This window comes from Podarcis raffonei, chromosome 3 (genome assembly GCF_027172205.1).
Source record: "Podarcis raffonei isolate rPodRaf1 chromosome 3, rPodRaf1.pri, whole genome shotgun sequence".
Taxonomy (NCBI): Eukaryota; Metazoa; Chordata; class Lepidosauria; order Squamata; family Lacertidae; genus Podarcis; species Podarcis raffonei.
The window spans coordinates 59,636,587-59,661,253 of NC_070604.1; the positions used below are offsets into that span (position 1 = coordinate 59,636,587).

Consider the following 24,667-nt stretch of genomic DNA (forward strand, 5'->3'; position numbering starts at 1 on the left):
CACCAAGCAATCCAGGTAGGAATGGAACCACCACAAAGCAGTACTGCCCATTTTACTTGGACAGCTGGTCCAGAAGAATACCACTGTCAATGGTATCAAAACCACAAAGAGATCAAGAAGAATTAAGAGGGACAGTGTCTCCCTGGCATGTGGGCAAAAATGGTGGGCATTCAGTTGTATCCTACTTCTCCTTCCTCTCTGCTCCCAAATTTGCTACAGAGCGTCCTCCAACTCTCTGGACTAGATTTTGAGTTCTGTTGTAGAAGCAGGGCAGTAGCACTGGATACAGCCTACTGATGAAAGATACATCAATAACAAGACTTCCTAGCACTCAAACTCAGTCTTAGATGGTGGGAAATGTTGGCATGGGACAGTGAGCAAAGGGACTAGGAAAGTGTAGAAGGTGAATAAGGAAACTTCTAAGCAATAACTATTTGTATAGTAATATAGATTATATTTAAAGCTAGAGTGGTTATACCAATAAAAACTTGTATCAACATGTTTCCTGCTACATTTTTGTTTAGATGTAGTTCTGAGGGACCTTGAGATTCAGATATTAATATGTTTCTAATTTTCCATATTGCCTTTAAAGGGGAAAAGGAGCAAAACAAAGCGAGCTATATTAAATAGAAACTATAATTTTCAGAATGGTTCCAAGTGAACCAGATTACAAAAACAGCTTTTGCACTTTAAATCTAGATTTAAGGATTTTAACCAGTTGTGAGCTGATTAAAATGAGGACACAACATGTCCTTATTTATGAGATGACAGTAATTCTATTACATCAAACCTAGGAGGATGTTTCTATGAATAACCATATTCTTTAAATTTGAAAATACAGAATGATCACATCTTCTCTGGTGTTGGAAACATATAAGCTGATCAACAATCAGAGGCCCAATTCCTTACTTTCTGGGTGTTTTTGTCTTTTTAAATACACAATACTTAATTTACAGTAACACTAACATACACACACAATAATTATGCCTTCTATCAATAGGATTTGCTTCAGATCTGCATGGCCACTTATAGGCATGATCACATTAGATCTTATTTTGAGAGCTGTGGTTAAAAAAATAGAGAAATTTGAGAATAGAATCCAAGTGACTTTCTGTAACAGCAAAATTCAGTTCCTTAGACTGCAATCCTAAACACACTTATTCTACAGTGACACACAAATAGATCGGCTTCAAGTTACTTCCATGGTGAGATAAAGATACCACTGGCTCTCTGAGGGGGATGAGCTGAGGGTAGGGTTGCCACCAGTACCTAGAAAAATATGTCCACCATTTTTGGAGAAAAGTGTCCCCTGTCCTGTTTGGACTTCAAAATATATTTTTAATACATTTAAGCTCCTCCAAACTGGGTGGGCAGATGGTGGGTCTGTTGGGAGGAGGAGAGCGAAAACCTGAGCGGGAGTTTCTGTGGGCAGAGGGTGGGTTCATGAGGAGAAGAGCCAAGAGTGAGAGCAGGAGTTATCACAGAACGCAGGCAGAGGGTGAGGTGGGGCCGGGAGGAGTAGTTTGAGAAAGTTTTTGCATGGGCAAAGGGTGGGTTGTGGAGGGCAATGTAGCATGGGCCTGCTAAGGTGGAGTCTCGGGTTTTCCATGGGTGGGGGGGGGGGCAGCAGGTGGGTTGGAGAGTGAGAGAGGGGGGTTTGCAGGGGGCTGGTCCAGTGCAGAAGAGAGAGAGTTATTGCACAGGCAAAGGGGGTGGGTCAGACTCGGAGAGCAAGTGAGGGGGTTTGCACAGCCTAGTGGAGAGCTGGGGAAAATAGGTTTTACATGGGCAGAGCAGGTGGGTTGGAGACAGAGGTTTGAGCAGGCCTGGTCTGCCCAACCGATGGAGAGCAGGGAGGGATTGGGAAAGAGAGTTGTTGAACAGGCAGAGGTGCATATTTTTCTTACAGTTGTAAATCATAGTGCTTTTGTTGTTGTTTTCATTGAATAATGTAAACCCTGTGTGACATTGTAATGGATTGCTTTGCAGTCATTTCTGCACCAGGGAAAGTAATTTTTAGCCCCTCAACTTCCCCCCACCCTACCAACCTGTCCTTTAGTTTGCCCGACCAAAGGTGGCAATCCTAGCTTGAAGATGTGCAACTGATATGTGCATGACAGCCTCTGCAAATCACAAATACTGGGTATGTTTTTACAGTATTTTTCAAGAAGTGTTGCTCCTACATATTACACTGTTAACCATGGTGGCATGTGATGAACCAAACCCTTTCTCATAATTTATTGAATGGCCCTGGTGTTTCAGATTAATATGTTTATAAACAACATGTTTGCTCCCACAAGGAATGATCAGTGGTAGCTCTCCATTTTCTGACACCACTGAAATTGACTCATTTAGTTGTTCAGATCCAAACATATTGGCTTTCATTCCAAATAAACTCAGGTTTTATATTCAACAGGCATGATTATTCATAATGCTATGGGTTGATAACCGAAAAACGCAAGCCTTTCATTAAAATGTAGAAACTACATACACAGCTGTACTCAAACCACTGTGAAACATTATGCCTGTCTAAAATACACAGAAATGTTGGCAAGCAATCTTGCAGGGTCTGCTTGAATATTACAATATTAGGCAGACATTAAAGATGGATTACACCATACAGTGCTAAACTCCAATTAGTTTAAAATTTTAAAATGTTATTATCAACCAAGACCAGCTGATTTTAAAGATATGTTTAGGGCAAAATAGATTATGTTTCATGGCAGGGCTACAAACAATTGAAACCGATGATACATTAACTGCTGCAAACTAAGAAAAATGAAAACAAAACTTCTGCCCTTTATAACATTCCAGATGCTAGAAACATAACCAATAATTATCAATACATGACAGCTAAAATGCTGAAAGATAAAAAGATATATGAGCTTATTATGCTCATATATGCTCAGATATATTTTTAAATATTACAAATAGTTCAGTTCTTAAATGGGCTGAATATCAGGCCTGAATACTCTTACAAATTTTCCAAGAAGACACTCCTGCTTTTCTTACCAAGAAGGAAGCACAGTCTTTGCTGTGGGGAAAACAGACTATTTGGAGAGAGTATGTGTCAGAACTTATGCTGATGTGTGTAGATGAACAGACCGTTCTGGGAACAGGCAGCGTATAGAACTAGCAGTCTACTGGGACAAAAAGAGTTTTAAAAAATACACCACCCACAAACATAATATTAATTAGGCGATCTAACATGAGTTTGAATTTTATTTACCGGTATGTATTATTTATCTATTACATTTACACCTCAACTTTCCTCCAAGGAGCTCAAGGTGTTGTAGTCCTTGTCCTATTTTATCCTCACAACAACCCTGTGAGGTAAGCTAGACTGAAAGACTGTGACTGGCGTAAGGTCCCCCAGTCAGTTTCATGGCTGAGCAGGGATTTGAACCCTGGTCTCCCAGGTCCTAGTGCAACACACTAACTACTAGACCATCCTGCCTCAAATCAGTAAGTCAGTGGGAAGCCAACGTGATGCCCTCCAGAAGTTGCTGGGCTTCAAATCCCACCAGTCCAGAATTTTCAACTGCCATGGATGATGTGAATTGCAGTCTAACAGCATCTTCAGTGCCCCATGTTAGCTGCCCCTTGAGTTAACACATAAATAGTGACCCCAGTTCAAGATTGTGCTCCTCCTAATTTCCTCCACTCTGTCCAGTTTGCAAATTAACACGTGGGATCTTCAATGGGAGAAGACATAGGCTAGCTAGAAAAATGGTGGTTTTGATGTGGAATGGATTTAAACAGAAGAATGTGCTGCTCATAGATACAGAACTATGAGCGGAGGCTGCATGTGCATGCTGCAGCTTCTAAAGTTTGTATGTGGATGCCAAAAGTACTGTGGATCCAGTCACAGAGTGGTTTTCACTTCATAACATGTCGCCAGGAGCCATGTCATGCCAAAGTTCTGAAGTAGCCTGACACATCTACCCAGTATAGCAGTAAAATTTAACCCCCCTCCCCAACAAAAAAAGAAAGACTTAGGTGGAGGAATGAGACAGATCTATTGGTCTTTTCATATTTGACTTGTGAAATATCCAACACTAAAGAATCTTTTTAGTTATCAGGTATTACAGTGGTACCTCGGGTTACAAACACTTCGGGTTACAGACTCTGCTAACCCGGAAGTAGTACCTCGGGTTAAGAACTTTATCTTAGGATGAGAACAGAAATCAAGCACTGGTGGCACAGCAGCAGCAGGAGGCCCCATTAGCTAAAGTGGTATCTCAGGTTAAGAACTGTTTCAGGTTAAGAACGGACCTCTGGAATGAATTAAGTTTGTAACCAGAGGTACCACTGTATTCAAACTGGGCTTCCTCCATGGCTTGATTGTCAGATAAAGAGACATGTAAACCCTGCCATTTTATCACTGCCAACTGTCTAATCATCCCTGGTGATCACTATTCATTTGCTTCCTATAACACTGTCATATTCTATAACCTTATCCAATTCCCACACTAATTAAAGCTCTCGGCTGACTGAAATCTGGCTTTCAATTTTTTGTGTGCTAGCTATTGCTGTGCATGAATTGTGTTCCTCCCACATATTCTTGCTGGAAGTTAATATTCCATGTATTAATGTATACTGTACCATCAAAATAATTCCAATAATTAGTTAAGTAATATTAGATAATGGTGGTGGAGGTGGTTTATTAAGATTTCTTACCTACCCTTCATTATAAGGTCCCAGGGTATGTTGAAAGTACAAAAACTGTACTTTTTTTTTAAAGTAAAACCAACCAATCATAGACAACATTCATTAGGTTAATTTACAATTTTGAGTATTTTGAATATTATTTCAGATACAGAAATCAGCTTGACCTCACCTTAGTCAGATCAGAATAATCTTTATTTGCATCAGCCACTAAAGGTAAAGGACCCCTGACCATTAGGTCCAGTCGTGACCGACTCTGGGGTTGCGGTGCTCATCTAGCTTTATTGGCCGAGGGAGCGGATTACAGCTTCCAGGTCATGTGGCCAGCATGACTAAGCTACTTCTGGCGAACCAGAGCAGCGCATGGAAATGCCATTTACCTTCCTGCTGGAGCGGTACCTATTTATCTACTTGCACTTTGATGTGCTTTCGAACTGCTAGGTAGGCAGGAGCAGGGACCGAGCAACGGGAGCTCACCCCGTCGTGGGGATTCGAACCGCCGACCTTCTGATTGGCAAGTCCTAGGCTCTGTGGTTTATTTTTTTTTTATAATATTTTTATTAAACAATTTTTGTATTCATACAAACAAAACATACATAAACAAACAGAAGACAAAAACAAAACAAAAAACAAGTACCATTTCATGTCCTAATTTCTTAAACCTTTCTTCTTCGACTTCCTCATGCCTCCCATTTCCGTATTCCAAATTCTAATCAATTGTTCAGCAAATCTTCCCTTATTTTGCTATAAATTTAAGCTAATCATCCTTATTCTCCTTGTCTTAACCATTACTAATAGTAACCATTTACTTTAGTCCAACATCATTCTAACTGTCATTAATTTTGTAATATTTCTTTAAATAGTCCTTAAACTTTTTCCATTCTTCTTCCGCCCTAGGCTCTGTGGTTTAACCCACAGCGCCACCTACATCCCGCATCAGCCACTAGCCATAGCAATAAAATGTACTGAAGATAGAGGTAAAAACTTAACTATACAAAATACATTTTGGAGGTTTACATCAGTAATCAAATAATAGACCTTGGTTTTCAACTACAGCACAGGAAGAAGCCACTGAACAGGATCTCAGTTGATGCTTGAAGCAGTTACTGTGCGAAGCAGTGGTCAGAAACTGGGGTTGCATTCAACTAACTTGTTGAACTAGTAGAAGCCAGAAAATGGATTCCTGCTAGTGCAATGGGACTCCCCTGCCTCTGCTCAGGTGCCCTTCTGTGCCCTCTCCAAATTTCCTTCGTAGACAACTGTAGAGAACCACCAAAAACAGCGGAGAGTGGGAAGATGGTTCCATCAGACAAGAAGAAATGCTTGTGCTGATGGAACCATCTAACAGAATCATAGAATTGCAGAGTTGGAAGGGACCTTGAGGATCATCTAGCCCAGCTCCCTGCAATGCATGAATATGCAGCTGTCTCATACGGGGATTGAACCTTCAACCGTGGCATTATCAGCACCACGCTCTCTAACCAATTGAGCTATGTGGACCTTAGTGCTATATCAAATACAACCCTGTATTTTATTTTTTGTTCATTCTCTTGCAGCCCTTTCTTCCTTTTCAATCATGCCTATTGGATTGTAATTTTGCAGGCAGCAATTGCATTCTTGTTTTGTCTTTTCAAAAATGTTGTCTAGCTCCTAGAAACAATAAAAACAAGCCAACATTTCCATTCAGTCTTAATTAACACTGAGGACGGCGGTTCTCACATTTTTCTTCTAGTTCCTCCCCAAGCACAAGTTCCTGGTAGGTGGTCTGGACGGTATAGGTCACAACTAGGTCACAGGTAGGTAGCCGCTGAACAACTGCTCCAATAATTGGAGAACAGGGTGAAGAAAAGGGCAAGGCAAGGAGAAGCACTGAATTTTACACCTGGAGAGCTGGAAGAATAAACTACAAGCTCTAAATCAATCAAAGGGCAGGGGTCATATTAGCAGCTGTAAGGCACAGTAATCAAGCGGGGCTTAGGATTCTAGGGGTGAGTCAAAGAGTTCAAGGTGGCACAGAGAAAGGTGTGCGTTGGGGTGGGAGAGACGAGGTTGAAGAGCTTGCAAAAGCAGACTACTTGGATGAACACTTGTAAACTATGAAGGTAGGATAACTGCCAGGCCAACAATGGAGAAGGCAACGTACTGTGAATCAAGAAAAACCATATTCCAAATGCTAAAGTTGCACGCGTCCTGGCTAAACAAATGGTCTGCCAACTATGTAAGCAGGAGAGCTATTAAAAAAGTGTGTACAAAACAGTGCGGATTTGCATAGTATTTATTTATGCGGCAGTTTTCCCCTCTTTCTTCAATTCAAAGATGGATTCCAGGGCAGTAAGCATTAAAAAGTTCAAATTATGGTAGCGTGAATGATAACAGAGTGTATTATAATATATATATATATATATATATATATATATATATATATATATATATATATATATAGTGCAGCTATTGATGGTCCAAGAACTGCTTCACAGGAGGAGGGCATATTTAGGAGAGCTTTGAAAGAAGCGAAAAAGGCAGCTTGATGGATAGAGATAGCAAATCTGATTAGACTAACATAAAGCAATTGGGAAGTCATCCATTAACTTCGCCACAGAAGATTGATTCGTTGCAGAGGGGATGCAGTCAGTTCCACAGGACAGTGGAAAAGCTTGGATGTGATAGGTACGAAAAATCTAATTTTCATCCTATTTACTAGAGCTAGTGCAAGGGGAAAATAGCTTGTTCTCTGAGGGAACTAATGAAGTGTGATGAATTATGTGAAGATGAAAGATTAAATTAAGAGGAAAAATAGGAAAATGGGATAACACGAAGAAAACAAATGGAACTATTACTTCAGGCTCTGCAAAACACTTCCATAATGGAAATTTAGTTACTGCACATCCAACATCTACTGTATAAATAACTGCAGGAAGTTTTCCTCAGAAAATGCTGAAGAAAACAAAAACAAAAAAGCAAAATGTTTTCTTCGTAGTACCAAATCCTACATATCATTATTTCAAATAATAAAGATGAATAATTCTTACTCAGAAGTTTTCAAAACAAGGTGGATGCCTGAGATGGGCAGTAATAAAACATGTATTATCAGAGTTTGATTATGACTTTGAGGCATTTCTTACAGATAATATGTCATACAACCTGTGTTGGAAGTACAGGCTTCATTGCAGTTTCCTACTTAAAATGGCTGTTTTCAAGGATGGGATAGAGACTTGCTTCTTTATGCATTCACCCTTTTTAGGTGTGGATCTAAACATGCAATGGATGGACATGACAAATAGATTCTAAAAATATGCTCAGTATAGGCATGGCTGTGGCTCCTCGTGGTTAGGTTCTGTATCCTAGAGTCACTGTAAATGGAGAATAATGTGGTCCTACTTTGGAAGTATAGCTCAGTTCTCACATTCACCACTTTTGAAATGGTAAAGCCACAAGTTTTGCCTTCCCAATTTTTTGGAGACCCACAGATGTAATATACACTTTAAAATTTTAGCTTCTAGTAGTTCGTCAAGAACTGGCGATTATCGGAGAAATGGAAATTTATCATGGAACAAGCTTTGACATTGATTTTGAATACAGTGGTACCTCGCAAGACGAAATTAATTCGTTCTGCGAGTTTTTTCGTCTCGCGAAGCACGGATTCCCATAGGTAATAACGGTTTTAAGAAAAAGGAAACAAACTTGCAAGACGTTTTCGTCTTGCGAAGCAACTCAAAAAACGAAAAACTCTTTCGTCTTGCGAGTTTTTCGTCTTACGAGGCATTCGTCTTGCGAAGTACCACTGTAGTCACATCATGGTGAGTTTACCACACCAAAATGGAACAAAGAAATATCGCACAGAAAAACTAGCATTTTGGCCTAAGGAGTCATCCAGCCTGAATGGCTGTCAGATCACAATTTAGAAAAAAAAAAATTCCTGGCCAAAATCAGTGTTGCAATACAGATGACTCACAATTTGTGCAGCAGTTAGGTTGGGGGATTGCACATATAGGTGAAATTGTGTGCAGCCAAATCAACCCCATAAATGTCCCTGCATAACCACCCCTACCTTTCTGGAACCAGTTTATCAAGTGGGTCTCACCCCACATGCAAGGTGGAGAGCTTTTAAGTTTTCTGCCTTGTTTACCAGCTCTGGGACATGTCCCGCGGGAGCTTCCCAGAGCCTGGTAAGCAAGGCATAGATCTTAAAAACTCCCTCCACAGCAGGAAAACGCAGCACAGGAAGAGCTTTTAAGCTCTCTGCCTGTATGTGTGTTTAATTTGTGCCATCGCAGCTGGCTGGCTGCCAAGTGTGTAAAGCTGTGAGCGCACAAGTGAAATGCGTACAAGTTGTGAGTTGACTGTACATTTGCATATGAAGATCTCCAAATGCCTCCACTGACAATGCTGGACCTATTAGCACAGGGGTCAGCAAACGTTTTCAGCAGGGGGCCGATCCACTGTCCCTCAGACCTTGTGGGGGGCCGGACTATATATTGGGGGGGGGGGAGTGAACAAATTCTTATGTTCCACAAATAACCCAGAGATGCATTTTAAATAAAAGGACACATTCTACTCATGTAAAAACACACTGATTCCTGGGCTGTCTATGGGCCGGATTTAGAAGGTGATTGAGCCGAATCCAGCACCCGGGCCTTAGTTTGCCTTCCCATGTATTAGCACCTCTGAACTACAAACATAATCATTTATTGTGAATGCAACTTCCTGCAAAAAAGACTGAACGCCACACAGCTTGGCAGGGGACACACACAAAGCACCTCAATATTATCTGGACTGAGTCTCAGTCTATTGGCTTTCATTCAGTCCACTAGTGTACCAGAGCACTCATCTGGCACTTCCTTCAGAAACTGGCCATCCAGTAAGAGCAGAACCATTACAGTGTAGGTCCTTCAATCCCCAACTCCAATTGCCTATCTAGAAAGATACTATGGTTGATAGAAATGAAAGCAGCTGAGAGGTCAAGTAAATCAAGTGAGATGCATTCCCCTTGTCCCTCTCTCATATCACAGGGTAACCAAAGCTGTTAGCTTGCTTTGGATCTAGAAAGGACCTAGAACTGACTAACAACCACTTGCCAAGGAAGGGAATGTTTGCAACTGGCCTATAGTGCTTTGAAGAATGCAATTTAAAAACAACAATGAAAACAACATGAAATCACTCCACTTTAACTTAAATCTACCAAACAAAGGATAAAGTAATGGAAGTTTAAATTGCATTGAAGAAGATTAAAGTTGCGTCAAAACTACTAATGGTGCATACATGTAAATCCTCTGGCTTTGAAATGTGGCTCTAAAGAAACAAAAAGGGGGGGGGGAGTGCCTTCAACTAGCAAACAGATCACTATTAGCAGCTCTGTGTAGATGAAGTGTTTTAATGGGAAGCATATATTCTCACCACTAGAATAATTAATTACTGGCTTCTTTTCTTTCCACTGCAACATTTAGCCAGTTATAAACACTTTTCTGTTTATGAATGTACTTTTGATTACATTCAATGTCACTTTTGACACTAAAAATATATCCTCATAGATGTAAGCTCAAAAAAGGGAGACACCAACAGCTTTCGAAACTGAAGCTTGTGGATAAGGATAATATATTAAAGAAATGAGGATGTTGTTGTGTCGCTAAATGACTTCCAGTTGTCCATATGCCCAGAAGCATAAATCGAAGAAAAAGCTTTGCTGATTGTAGCACATAAGGAGAGCACTTGGGGCAATAGCACAGATGCCACAGCTACACTTTCAATCTAGGAGCTGGATTGAGAAGGGGGAGGGCGGGCAGTGAGAGAAAGCGGTCGGTAAAATGATTTAAGATACCCAGGATATAATGGGATGAGTTGGAGAAGCCAGCATTTGTTATGTTAGAGGACAGGAGTATTAGGATTGTGGTTGACAAATCTTTAGCTGCTTGAATGGTTTAGGACTGCATTCAGCTTTCTGAGCCTATTAGTATCTTCTTGATTCCCAGTTTTGCAGATTTCTGGGGATTTCTACACAACATATGGGTTAGCATTAAGAGCATTAAAGATTTATAAATTTGTATCATCACGATAAAGCGCACAAAGAGATGAAATATGCACATGGTTGGGTGTAATCCTCATACTGCTCAGGCTTGAATTAAACCAAAGACCCATTCATAGTCTAATACTGTTAAAGAGAAATGAGAGAAAGAAATATCATTTAAGTTTATTCATACTAGCTTCAGGTGCCATGAGCATAGCCCCAAGGCTTTCAATGTACAGTCATACCTTGGATCTCAGACGCCTTGGCTCCTGAACAAATTGGCTCCCGAACAATTGAAACTCAGAAGTGAGTGTTCCGGTTTTTGAACAATTTTCAGAAGCTGAATGTCTGGTGTGGCTTCTGTGGCTTCCAATTGGCTGCAGGATGCTCCTGCAGCCAATCAGAAGCTGTGCCTTGGTTTTCGAATGGTTCCAGGAGTCGAACGGACTCCCGGAACACATTCTGTTTGAGAACCAAGGTACGACTATACAGTTTATACACAGTCCAAGTAAATACCTTGTATTTACCCTGCCTACACAAACTGGCCCAATGATTCACTAATTCACATTTAACACATGTGACTCAACTATTTTAAAAAGAAGTGATTGTTATTTTTCAATCCCTACACAAATATGTGATGATTGTCAATATGAAGGGTGGAATTTCTTATCATGATCTTCATTCATTTCTCTAGCTAAATCAATGGCAAAGCCATTCGAGTCAGGAGAATTCCATGTACATGAATTGTCACCATATATCTATATGTCAGCTATTCAGTGTAATCTGTAACTTGGTGTGACACTTAATACTACTTGTGTATCTAACTGGTTAAATACAAATGGAGTACATACAGGAAACGAAACTTGCTATTTATTTTTAGTAAACAACTCCCACTAGGGAGCATGAAAAACAAATCAGGTTTCAAGTAGATGCTCTTTGAATACAAACAAATCCACAAAGAGTATAATTCTTCTGGGAAACACACTAGAAGGCATGTCACAACATACATAAAAGTGTGCATCAATATTTCATATATCCTGTGGGAAAACTGACACTAGCCTTCAAAGATGTTTAACCACACTGAAAATAAGTTGAGAACTGTGTATCTCACAACCTAATTTCTAATAGAAGTCTCTTTATCAGGTATTTTATAAACCTACTTCTCCACTCCTCTGATGATCTTTTTGCACAATTCACTGAGAAGTGTGCAATTACACAGCCCAATTATACAGCTAGCAGATAAGAAATAGCATATAATTTTAGGATTAGTGCTAACTTCATTAAAAGTACTTTCATAAATAAGAAGCACAGCCTGACTGACAACATTACTGTCGGGCCTATTTTGCAAGAAAATAACCAAGTCCAATGTCACAACAGGGAAATTGCCATAGCTGAGTGGTCGAGTCTCTGCTCTGTTTGTAGAAGGTCTCAGGTTCAATCCCTGACATCTAGGTAGGGCTGGGAGATGCCTCTGTCTGAAACCATGAGCAGCTTCTGTCAACCTGTGTAAGCAATACTGACCTACATGCCCTGATGGTGTGACTCAGTATCAGGCAGCTTACTATGTTCCAATAAAGGCAAAAACAGTTCCAGGAATGCAAACCAATAAAGTTTCAGAGAACTCGTGGGCCGCACACTGTCTTGTTGTGTGGCGGTGGGGAGCAAGACCAAAATTTGACCCCTCCCAAAGCCAGGTAAGCGAGATGCTGAGCTTTGGGAAGGAGGCGCGAGGCTTTGGCAGGGTCCTACAGCCCTCCCACCTTCTCCTCAAAGCCGGGAAAGAGGTAACTAGGCTTTGGGAAGGAGGGTGGAGAACTCTAGGCCCCTGTCAGAGCCCTCACACCTCCTTCCCAAAGCCCAGCCCCTCACTTACCTGGCTTTGAGAAGACAGCACAAGGTGGTGTGTCAGGAGCTCCTACACTCGAGTAGGACCCTGGTGGAGACACATGCCCAACTGACATGTTCTCTCTCTCCTGGTCGATCGTTCGGGAGCTTCAAAAGCTTTCTTCAGCCTGAACATCACAGCAACTGATGCCAACAGACATTGGCACACTTAGGGACCCGCAGAGTCTTCGCAGCTTGTGTGACAGACCTCAGCAACTCAGCATTTTGGCTAATCTACTTTATTTACATATTTATTTACATATAAACACACACGGAGCACTGCAACATGGCTCCTTCTCTCTCTAGCATCAGACAGCAAAGAGAAAAAACAAAGGACAACAGTCCCACTTCACGGAACACAGTAACACAAACATCCTGTCTCCATCACTTCCCACTTTGTGAAGTCAAAACATAGACTGTCATGTGAAAGACAACGATCCCATGACTGCAATCACGGAGCAGGAATTCTAACATGTGGTGTGTGTGTGTGTTAAATGTTGCCACAGGTTGCATGTTGAACTGCCCTGGCTTGGAGAGCTCCTACTGCATCCTCAGAACAAAAAAAGTATCTTCAGAACTAATGGCCACATGTATTAGTCTAATGTAGAGCAATCTACATCCTGATAAAAAATGCCATGGTTTTCATTCTTCTTCTTTTGCCCTTCATTCTTAAAAGAAGCTAAGGTAGTTGTTTCTTAAACTGTAGGCCATAGTACACATTGAGGTGTTCTATGAGACTAACAGCAAAAACTGTCGAATGTCTTTTCAACTCAAAACAGAGATGAACTCAGCATTTCAGTGTATCTACTCATTCTGCCTATTCTTTTACTGATGTTTTAAAAATGCCACTGCTTCCTTCCTTCATAGGCACCACACACGCCCTCAAGGACATATTCGTCGTTTCCCCCACTTGTTCGGCCGGTCCCACTCCAGATCCCATTTTAGGGAAGTTTTATTATTTAATGTTTAATGTTTTATTCTGTTTTTAATCTGTTGGGAGCTGCCCAGAGTGGTTGGGGAAACCCAGTCAGATGGGTGGGGTATTATTATTATTATTATTATTATTATTATTATTATTATTATTATTAATTTGCCCAGAAATGAAAGAGTCAAACATGTTGACCCCACTCCTTCAAGGATTCCATCTACATCCACAGGCTGCACAAACTGAAAAGTATCCATAACAACAGGAACAGATGTCACCTTCATGGGAAAATGTACTTGTCAACTCAGGGGAAGGAAGAATTCAAGGATAAAAAAAAGTGTTTTGTGGGAAATGGTTTGTTTTATTAAATATGTTTTAGTCAAATAGCATGATTGGTTTCCTCCATCAACTCATGACGCTTTATGGAGTAATATTATAGACTGAATGAATTAATTTCCCCCCTTTTCTTTATGCTTGGCTAGTTGTTTATTTCTATGATGGTTCCCTAATTGCTTCACTTAAGTGTTTATTAGTGCATTGTGGATTGTATATTTGTGGGAGATTTTGTTGCCTGTTTGTTTTGCTCTTCTGTTTGTTGTAACCAAATGTATAGGTAATGTATGTGTTGAGTTTTTACTGGGATTTTTCATTTGCTCATTTTTCCTTGATATGGAAGGTCTTAACAAACATTTCTTAAAACGTTTGTCCCTTGCCTGCCTTTATGGTCCCTACCCCATAAACAGATCTCACCATAGTGAGAAAGACTGCAACCTGTGTGCTTGCTGTCTACAGTCCAGGCATTCATTGTTTATGGGCAGTTTTCTATCTATGGACTTGGTTCAGATAGCCATTCAAACAGAGACTCTTTTAAACAGAGGACTGTCCTCTGTCAAACGGCTACCCCAGTCTCCCTGTTCCTTTCCTACACACAAACTTGGAACAGCATGTGAAAAGTTGGTCCTATTGCTTGTTGTTTGGGCTTGAAAATGAATTTAGATTTTACAAAGGAATTTGTGCCTTTTCAAAAACCATGCATATTTTAAAAACAAGGCTATCCATTCATGGCTGGGTGTCACCAATACCTCTCCGCATTATTTTAAAAACTTTTTCATATGAAAGCTTCTTTGAGAAGTTATTTCACTCTGTCAACATGCAGTGTGTCTTATCAAACAGCTCTAGGTTCTGAGCCACACTTAAATATGTACAACAGTGACAAAAAAAGCATTTGGGGAAGGGCCCAAGAACATAAAATTACTTCTGTGTTTATATGTAACCACCCTTAAAATGTAATGCAATTAGAGTTATCTGGAAACATTAAGTGGCTCACCGCTGGCTGACGGACAGGCTTGTAAATTGTATTAGAGAAGGGAACAAGCCTATTGCAGAGTTTGGGAAAGTTGCCAAAGTAGCCTGCAAAATGATTTCTGGTCCTTGCTCTTTATTGCTTGTGATTATGTGATGTGTTTATCAGAATAATTTGATTTCATTTTTCCCACTCTGGGCAATGCTCCAAGCCTCAGAGGTATTAAGTAATTTAAAATTTGCCGTAGGTGTCCATAGAAAGGAACCTTGAATTGCCAAGAGCAGCTTGCTATGAAAAAAATACCCCAAAAAATGCAATTCACTGCAAGCTCTTATACTGAAAGGTTTGGAGGCTCTGCAGGAAAGTGTTATTGTAACTAATCTTGGAAGAGCTGGGGGGATGATCAGGATCAACCTGCTATATGAATTGATTCTGTTTTACAAAAAAAACCCACCCATTTTTTATCATGTTTATACCGCGCCACTTCTCTGTACTGTATCCTCAAAATAACACCGTTTGATGTATTAGGCTAGGAGACAGGCATTACAGCCAGGTTACCTTGTGAGTTTGGCTTGGGAGGTGGGAATTTGGATTTGACTCTGACTCTTTCCAGTTCCAAGCCATTAAACAGAAAATGGAAACTTTGTGTATGTGTGTGTCTTATCTGTAAAATCCTAAATAAAGAGGTGGTAACATGCTGCTATCCCATACTTGTATCTGGATATCAGCAGTGGTTTCCTCTGGACAAGATTATGGTATTATACAAGTCCAAGATGATGACTTTGGTTTGTTTCTTTTATAGCCTTCACAACAGAATCTTTAACATGATGGTTGGGGTGGGTGGCTAATGCTTCAGGTCTATACATTTCAATGATCCTATCTTGGATTTAAAAACCAATACAGTGGTACCTTGGTACTTGAATGGCTTGTCTCCCAAACAAATTGGCTCCCAAATGCCATAAACCCGGAAGTAAGTTTTCCAGTTTGTGAATGCTTTTCAGAAGCTGAATGTCTGATGCAGCTTCTGCTTGAGTGCAGGAAGCTCCTGCAGCCAATCGGAAGCCGTGTCTTGGTTTTTGAACGGTTTCGGGAGTCGAACAGACTCAAAGAACGGATTAAGTTCAAGAACCAAGGTACCACTGTATATGAACAAGTTGTTTATTTGTGTACACAGCTTCTTTGCAAGCAAGCAAAACAGGAAGTCTACAATTAACCATAGATTTCATTTCAGCCAATCTGGGAACCTATGGTTACTAGCTTTGGAACAAGTCCAGATATTAAAATTAGTTTAATGTCCTAATTTGTTCAAATTCTGCTAACCATACTTTTTCAGTATGGATAAATCAGAAAATTTGATCCAATTTGATCAAAACTCATGTGAAGGAGCTGTATGTGTGAATATGTGCACAAGGCTCTTTCACATCTAAGCTATGATACGTCTGAACCAGCTCACTTTCCAAATAAAAGCTGGTGTAGATTAATGGACAGTGAGCTGGGATTTCTGTGGTGTCGTTTGAATCTTACTTTAGGAACACACCTTCATTGGCAACTGGCTAACTTAAAAACATGCTCACATACAGGAGTTTACTATAACTTTGAAGTTATAGTAAAAAAAAATTGTACATCGGTTACACAAGAAGTTACCCTTCCCTTAAGCATTTATTCTAGAAATCTGTCTCGTCTCTGTTAGCAAATCTGGAATACTTTGCTCTTTTCCTGGAGACAGTTGCTGATTATATCTACAAATGCATAGAATGAGTGCACACCAAGATGTGACAAGTACTAAGTGATTATTTAATAGTACTCCTCCATGTTTTCTCTGCTTGAATGCAGCATCCAATTCTGTCTAATCATTCTATAAAGTGAACTCAGTAATGAGTGCTGTAAACACAAAGAAGAAGACAAGACCATGAGTTCTAAGTTTTTATCTGAAGATGCAACTTTTAAAAATTAAGCTGTTGTATAAGGAGAAACTGAAATTAACCTGCCTGTGAGCTATCCATTTGTTTTGGATCCACATGTTATTCAGTTTTCCATTCTTATTTTTAAAAAGGCCATTTAAAAACAAGAAATAGCTACATGATCAGCCCAAACGAGAGCAGAAAAATGCAGTACTGTCCTAGTGCTTATACTAGCTTAAGATGGAACCAAAATGACAGGGGAACATCACAAACTGTCATGTTATACCACACTGCAGTGCTGTCCTGCTGCCTCAAATAATTTCTCTCTTAGAGGTTATACAGCTGCCTAATTCTCCAGCTCATCACAAGAAATGGAACCTACCAACCCCTTAGAAACATGTCTTCTAACATGCCAGTTCTTTTTTTGACCAATAAGCACCTCTCCTCCTCCTCAAAAACAGAAACCAAAGCATCCAGGAGGCTCCACTCTGTCACATATTTAGATGTCAAAAGGATCCCAAACATTTACTGGCACTATATCTGAGCTCCAAGTACAAATTCACAACAACAGAATTGTCACATTGAATAAGCTCGAAAGTAAGTTATCAAAGTTCAGAGGGGGAAAACCTCTTACCTTTGGTAGCAATTCGAACACACTGAGTTTTGGTCTCCTGTTAAGAAGAAAAATGGGAGAAAAATGCAATTAGCACCAGTAGCTTGGGAAATTCAGTGAAAGTTAGTTTAGGTCACTGTGAAAACACACTAATGAACTACTTACATATACAATGAATAAGGCATGGCATGGTAAACACTTTTGATAGTGAAAGTATACTGCAGAGATAAAATTCCTTTCATATATGTATATAGCTTTTATAGGCTGGGCTTCTAATCTATCAAGATCTCTGGCACACTCAGTGAATTGACTCCAGGTAAGCAGAAAGGCTTCTAGTTTAGGTTCACTCATGACAACGTTAATTTTCTTTGCAGTCTTCTCAGCAATGAGAAAATCCCACACTATTAGCGAGCCACTGAAAAATACAGGAAGGGTAAGAGGGAAGGATGTATCTCTGTATGTCCGTGTCAAGCAGGCACTTTCACTGTACTGTTGACATTAAGCGGGTATTTTTGCTATGCTGTCTTATGTCAACAGTACCAGTTGCTGAGAATTGCAGGTAGAGAGAGTGCTGTTGGGCTCAGGTCTGACTTTCAGCTTTCCCATCAGTACTGGTTGGCCACTATGAGTACAAGATGCTGGACCAGACGAGCCATTAGCCTGATCCAGCAGCATCTTCTGATGTTCTTACAGCTTTAGAAGCCTGTTGAAAACTTTTCTGTTTCAGCAAGCCTATCCAGACACTTGATTTAGTTGCATTTGTTTTCTATTGATTTTATCTCTGTTTTTAATGATGGTAATACGTGTACTTGTTTTTCATTTGGTCTGTGTGTTTTAGTCATATTTTATATGTAGTTGAATTTGTACACTGCTTGGATAATCTCCCCCCCCCAAAAAAAAAGTGGTCTATAAATATAAATAAATAACAAAATGTAGCAAAATGTGGGCTAGATGTAGGAGAATGTTGGAGCTTGTGATAAAGCTCATCAAGTCTAAGGCATCAAGCTGAAAGTTCTGTACTTATTCATTTCCCCACCACATGTGGAAGAAAGTGCCCCTTCCAGCATAGACTGTAAACCATGTTTATAGCTAGGTCATGGGATTTAATAAAACATCATGGGATTTAGTAAAACATCTATTTTATAGTGGCACATAATGAAATACTTAGATAGGAGTCTTTTTACCTCCAGCTTCATTTGCAAATTTGATTTCCTAATATCAGAATGCAATTATTCTAAAATTATCCATTTTTAATTTTTTTTTAAAAAACCATGAGTTTTTTTCTCCCATCAGGAAAATCCTCCAGTTCCACAGCTATTCTAGCACACAAATTCACAAGCTGTGACATTTTCCTCATCTTGCTATGATAAACAGCTAATTCTTATAATTATAGACATTAGGCGAAGCTTCATTCTAGAGCCTCAAAGGCAAAGTCATTGATAGCTGTGATCTCTTCATTACTAGCTGCAGCTGAAATCCAAATGGCAGGGTAGAAATCGCTTTGGTTTCTTTTGAAAGCAGATTAACCTTCCTGAAGCCTATCAATCTAGGTGCAATCTTCCCCAAATCCCTCCTCTCCACCTCCTCGCGCCTCAGCCATCTGCTACTGGGGCACAATAACCAGGAGACAGAGATTTCATACAAGACTATACTTAATTCTCAAATCTAAGTTTTAAATATCTCCGCCACTGTTCTAAATGCTGTTTCCTCCCTTTCCCGTCCTGTATTTCTATTTACAAAAGGAAAATGATTCAGTGGCAGAAGCAGCATGGGGCTTATCAAGTCATGTTGCTTTTCACACCTAGAGCTGCCTGCAGTATTTAACTTCCTGTTGCTTTGTTCTCTATCAATATGCATACTGAAATAGAAGCAGAGCTGTATGGTGTCAAGATATCAAATGGGGTGGAAATAGCAATGGCGATCTGCAGCCATACCTTTCCTACCAGCACAGTGGTCAAGCAATTTGGAAGCAAACCTGTGTACTGATGCTTTTCACAAACATGTAGCTGCTATGGGAGTTACAGTGGCTTTTTAAAACAAACTTATTTTTTTCTTACTTGATGTTCGGCATGTGGGGCACTGCTTTATTAGGCCTGCTGAGCAAGCTGGGTTTTGTTTATCCTGAAGCAATTTAATCTCCTGAACTACCTGGGCATTGAGAACAGTAGGAGGGGCGTTATTTCCTTAGAATGTGGAAACATACATGGCTGAAATTTATTTTACCGATGCTATGGCCCCAAAGAAATTACTAAATTTTCAAACAGTAATAGTTGCTGTGGGGGAAATGGTGTGTGGAATATGAATGGCACAGAGCCATGCCGTTTGAAACTGGAAACCACAGAAAGGGTTTGCAATAACAAGAACCCAACAACTTTGGCCTACATCCAGATGCTTTAGACAGGGTGAGATGGCCTGCCTCAGGTGGTAGATATGAAGATACCACTAAAGGGAAGCAAACTGTCTATTTAGGCGATATTGTTCACCCATAATGTCATTTGAAAATTTCATACCAGGAACAAAAACATATTGAGCAACCGCTGGACAAGAGTCTAGGTCTATACACAGAAGCTGTTTCACTGGGTGCATTTAAGTTGCTGTTTTAAACTTTGCTGCTCTCTGTTTTAGTAGGGGTGTGTGTGTGTGTGTGTGTGTGTGAGAGAGAGAGAGAGAGAGAGAGAGAGAGAGAGAGAGAGATTTGTTATTTTACTGCAGTTTGCTACCTTGGTTTGGAAAGACAGGATCAAAATGTTTTCAAGAAATAAAAGCAAATGTGACTTTCAACTCCTTTCCACCACCCCTCCGACAAGTCTGCATGCTGCTCAACAAGCCTCTTTTGAGATAGGCTAGGGAAATCAAAAGTTGTTTACTGTGCCTACCTGGCTGGAGGGATTGCTGTATGAAAGGAACAAGTCAAAAGCTCAGTGCTGCTCATGTGCAAGCTAGTTGTCTGTGTCATGAAGATCTTTTTGGACTTTGGCCCGATAGTCCAAATAACCTCTAGCAACAGATCTGATTTTTTTCCCCAGAAGAAAATTCAGGGAGGTGCCTACCTTCTCGACACTGCTCATAGCTTGGAAGTAGATATTATATCCTTTACGGGGAGCCAATGGTGGGTTCCAGAAGCCTTGGTAAGTTCTGTTATCACCAACCGTGAAAGGAGCTGGTTCAGGAAGGTTACCAGGTGGCAATTCTGCAGCAAAATAATATGGCGAGCCACTGCTCAGAGCATTTTGATATGTGACAGGAATCTGGTAGCAGTCCATTGCACCTGTTTCTCGTTTTGTCCGATGAGGATGCAGCTCTTCAACAACAATCTGATAGGCGCTGTTAAAAGCCAAGAGAAAAACATGACTTATAAGAGGATGCCAGACCGACAGCACACAACACTATATCACGTTACTATGTTGCACCAAATAGTACCACACTCAGCTCAGAAGCGCAAGTCAAGCAGAGAAGCAGGTTTAAAAATGGCAGCTTATACATCTCATAACCAAATCATATTCAGCAATAGGCCTCGAGTGGAAGGTGGTCATTTTATTTCTCCTAATTTTAATTTCAGTTTTCTCCTTTATTTCCACAGCAACGTCGCTCTCCGCCTCCCTTCCCCAAAAGATCTAATGCAACAGGAAAGTCTTTCTCATCACTGATGTAGACTTTGAACTATTAAGCAGACCAGGACTGGATCTTACATTAAGCACAGACATTTTTAATAGATTAATCCTTCTGCTTGATAATTTGCAGCATTTGAAGTCAGCATTTGCCTTTGAAAGGATATTATAGAAAGCTCGGCTTCAAGGCCCGTCGTGGCAGCCTCCAAGCAATGCCTGAAGCACCAATTTGCTGTTGTCATATTACTAGAGACAGAAGCGCGTCGACAGGCATCTCCACCTTTTGACCTTGCTGTGGCATCTAACTTGGCTCACAGCTATGCAGATCTAAAGTATAAGCGACATCCTGTAATACAAGCACAGATGGACGGAAATCTGTCCACTCCCTCCAAATAGTCTGACTCCTTTCCCTACAGTTGCCACTGACAAAAACGTTACAAATTGCTAGAGCAGATGGCATCTAGCCTATTAAAAAAAAAAAAAAGACGGGAAAAAAATGCTAACCCCCAAAACAAACTTCAGCCTAAACTTGCCAATACCTTCCTCGCAATGACAGCTCTTGGTCATTCCTCATAAAAATCTCATTTTACCAGAGAATGTAATTATAGCTCTTCTTTTCCCTATAGAGGAAAGAGGCAAACAACTGAAACGTTAGACTAATTGATAATCAGCACTTGGATGTTCTGTTAGAAAGTGCCATAAAGGACAAAGTTGAATTGAGCTCCTGTTTTAAAAAGAACCACGGCATTTTCAAGTACGTCAAAATCTCTTCCTCCCTAGACTCCCACAATGAAATAAAATAAAATGGGACCATATACAAAAAGGTGGAGGTCCACATGCAATGTCACATAGAAATCATTTGAGCTACTTAGGATTCATGTAGGTGTAAGGGACATTTTTAGTTGCTTCTAATGATCTGCTGCAGATGCTCACCACTCCCGTCAAACCTGATCAGCAGCCACGTTGGCTTGGGCTGCTAGGAATCCAACAATATCCAGAGAGCCACAGGTTCACCACCCCTGCCCCTGGCAAACTCTGCTAAGGTAGCAAAAAGCAAAGTAAGCATGACCTCAAGCAATGAGAAGCAGTGCGGACAAATTGGAGGAAAGGGGGCAATAGACAGGGGAGCTTATTCCATTATGGTGATATCCAACCAAGTCATACTGAGAGAAGACCCACTCAAATTAGGCTTGGTTGGATACAATCCCTAATTTTCTTTTCAGATACTCTCACATGAAAAGGTGTGAAATACTACATGCTTTATTCATTCCCTCCCTTAAGAATCTAGGCAGTAATGCGATGCAATCTAAGTTTTGCATAAGCAATTGGCTTTCCCTCTTGGGAACAACGGACATCTTAATGCTTGCCTCTGCAGACACTGTCACTCGTTTCTCGAGCGCTGCCAACGCAAAACAAATGACAAGACTTTTACTCTCCAAAATGCCAGGAGATCAGTAAACTTGTCAATTCCAATATCTGGCCACTTTAGAAGAATAAAGCCCAAGGGAAGAGCAGAAGCAGGGTGAAGCGTGCGTATGAAATGTTTCATTTATTTATGATTCAATTTATGTTTTAACATGAAACCAAGGTTTCATTCAAGGGAGGAGTTACAAACATTCATTATCTTTTAGGGAGGCAACAGAGGGAGTGTTCAAATTTTGCTATTTCAAGGGCACTGAAGCTTAATTCACCAGAAGAAGCAGACGAGGTGGTAAATCTGGTGCTGGAGTATGTCATTTCAGGGGGCAAACAAGAGATTGCCTGCTTTGAGGAGGGTGTACAGCACATACAAGACTAGTATATCAGGGAGAAGGGTTTGAAGAACATCTAGGTTTCAACTTGCAGTGAGTTTATTTTAACTGGATGAACAATCTATCATGAGAATGCTCCTCCCATAGTATAATCCCAGAACAGTTTTGTCACTTAATCTGCTATTTGCACACATGGCTAAGCAGAATTCAGTCTACAAGTTTAACCAGCCCTCTTCCTATGTAGTCCTGGAAAACAGAACACAGTGAGAGTAATGAGAGTGGGGTGTACTGCTCATCTTATAGATTACCTTAGAGTGTAGGACTAAAACCTGGGAAATTAAATCCCTACTTGGCCATGAAACTCACTGGAAGATGACCTTGGGCCATTCACAGTCGCAGGGGTGCCCAAACTTTTTTCAAAGAGGGCCAGATTTGATGAAGTGAACATGCGTGAGGGCCAAGCAAAGTTATTGAGCTTTTTTTTTAGGACTGAATTTGTTGAGCTTATTTTACAATTTCACCCTTTTTTAGGATGACCTACACTGCTTTTTTAAGGAAGACCTATGCTGCTACAAGGGCTGGATTAGGCCCCCAAAGTGGACTTTGGACATGCCTCGTCTAACCCATCTCACAGGATTGTTGTGAAGATAAAGCAGTGAAGGAGAGAGCCATGGTGCGGTGGGATACAAAGGTAATGAAACAATTTAAAATATCAGGCAGTTTAGAAATGCTTTTAAATAAATAAAGAAAACAGCAACAGGATAGCTCCACTAGTTTGAAAGAGGGGTGGGGAAGCTAACATGGAATTATTATTATTATTAGTAGTAGTAGTAGTACCCCGCCCATCTGGCTGGGTTTCCCCAGCCACTCTGGGTGGCTTCCAACAAAAGATTAAAATACAAAAATTTATCAAATATTAAAAGCTTCCCTAAACAGGGCTGCCTTCAGATGCCTTCTAAAAGTCTGATTTGTTGTTGTTCTCTTTGACATCTGGTGGGAGGGCATTCCACAGGGTGGGTGCCACTACTGAGAAGGCCCTCTGCCTGGTTCCCTGTAACCTCACTTCTCGCAGTGAGGGAACCGCCAGAAGGCCCTCGGCACTGGATCTCAGCGTCCGGGCAGAATGATGGGGCTGGAGACACTCCTTCAGGTATACAGGACTGATGCTGTTTAGGGCTTTAAAGGTCAGCACCAACACTTCTTGAATTGTGCTTAGAAACATACTGGGAGCCAATGTAGGTCTTTCAAGACTGGTGTTATAAAGTCTCGGTGGCCACTGCCAGTCACCGGTCTTGCTGCCGCATTCTGGATTAGTTGGTCCTTATAATCACTCATTGGCAATTACTTGCCACCTTTATTTATTAATTTCAGGGACACTGTTCAGTAGAGAGGCTTAAATGGTGTATGCTGCCACTGATAAGCAAATCACCTTTCTTTGCAGCTCACTGATGAATAAATGTTTCTTCCTTACCGGCTGAGCTGAGAGCCTCCAGCTTGGTAAAAGTAAGGCTTAATATCTGATTATAAATACTGATTCATCCAGTCTCCCTTTGTATTTCATGTCTGCTATTTGGCTTACAACTTCAGGAGGCCATAAAGAAAACTAGAGATTATGAGATAACGCTTGGCAGGCAAGACACGATTATGTCATGATTAGAGCTGTGACTACCGCCGCATGTTGCATCTTAAGGAATGATTGACGGCACCTGCAAATTTGAATTGGATTACCCAAACATCTGCTTCAAGAGGCATGTGCACAAAGCAGGCAAGGAATACAAGGGAGCATTTATATCAGGAAGGCTGACTCCTAAAACACATAATTAGATGCTGCATATTTAAATTGAGTAAGTTTGTTGAACTGTTTAACATTGGCATTTTCCCGAGAGATCGAGAATAGAAATGGGCTGTCAAAAATGCATCCTGAGATGTTCTGCTTTCAGAACGTCAGCTGGGACTTATCTTGCCACAACTAAGTAACCTGAAGCTAAGCCAGATAATTGTTTTAAAAAGAGC

General features: G+C 40.5%; 1 protein-coding gene across 8 annotated transcripts in view; it reads right to left on the reverse strand.

The window, feature by feature from the left end:
• Positions 1 to 24,667, reverse strand: part of PTPRK (protein tyrosine phosphatase receptor type K) — a 334,736-nt gene that overhangs the window by 51,803 nt on the left and 258,266 nt on the right. For all 8 annotated transcript variants that reach the window (XM_053381865.1, XM_053381864.1, XM_053381866.1 and 5 more), the window contains exons 12-13: positions 20,346 to 20,619; positions 17,317 to 17,353 (exon numbers count right to left, since the gene is read on the reverse strand). In XM_053381865.1, coding sequence (XP_053237840.1) covers positions 17,317 to 17,353; positions 20,346 to 20,619 — 311 coding nt within the window. The remainder of the gene's footprint in view (positions 1 to 17,316; positions 17,354 to 20,345; positions 20,620 to 24,667) is intronic.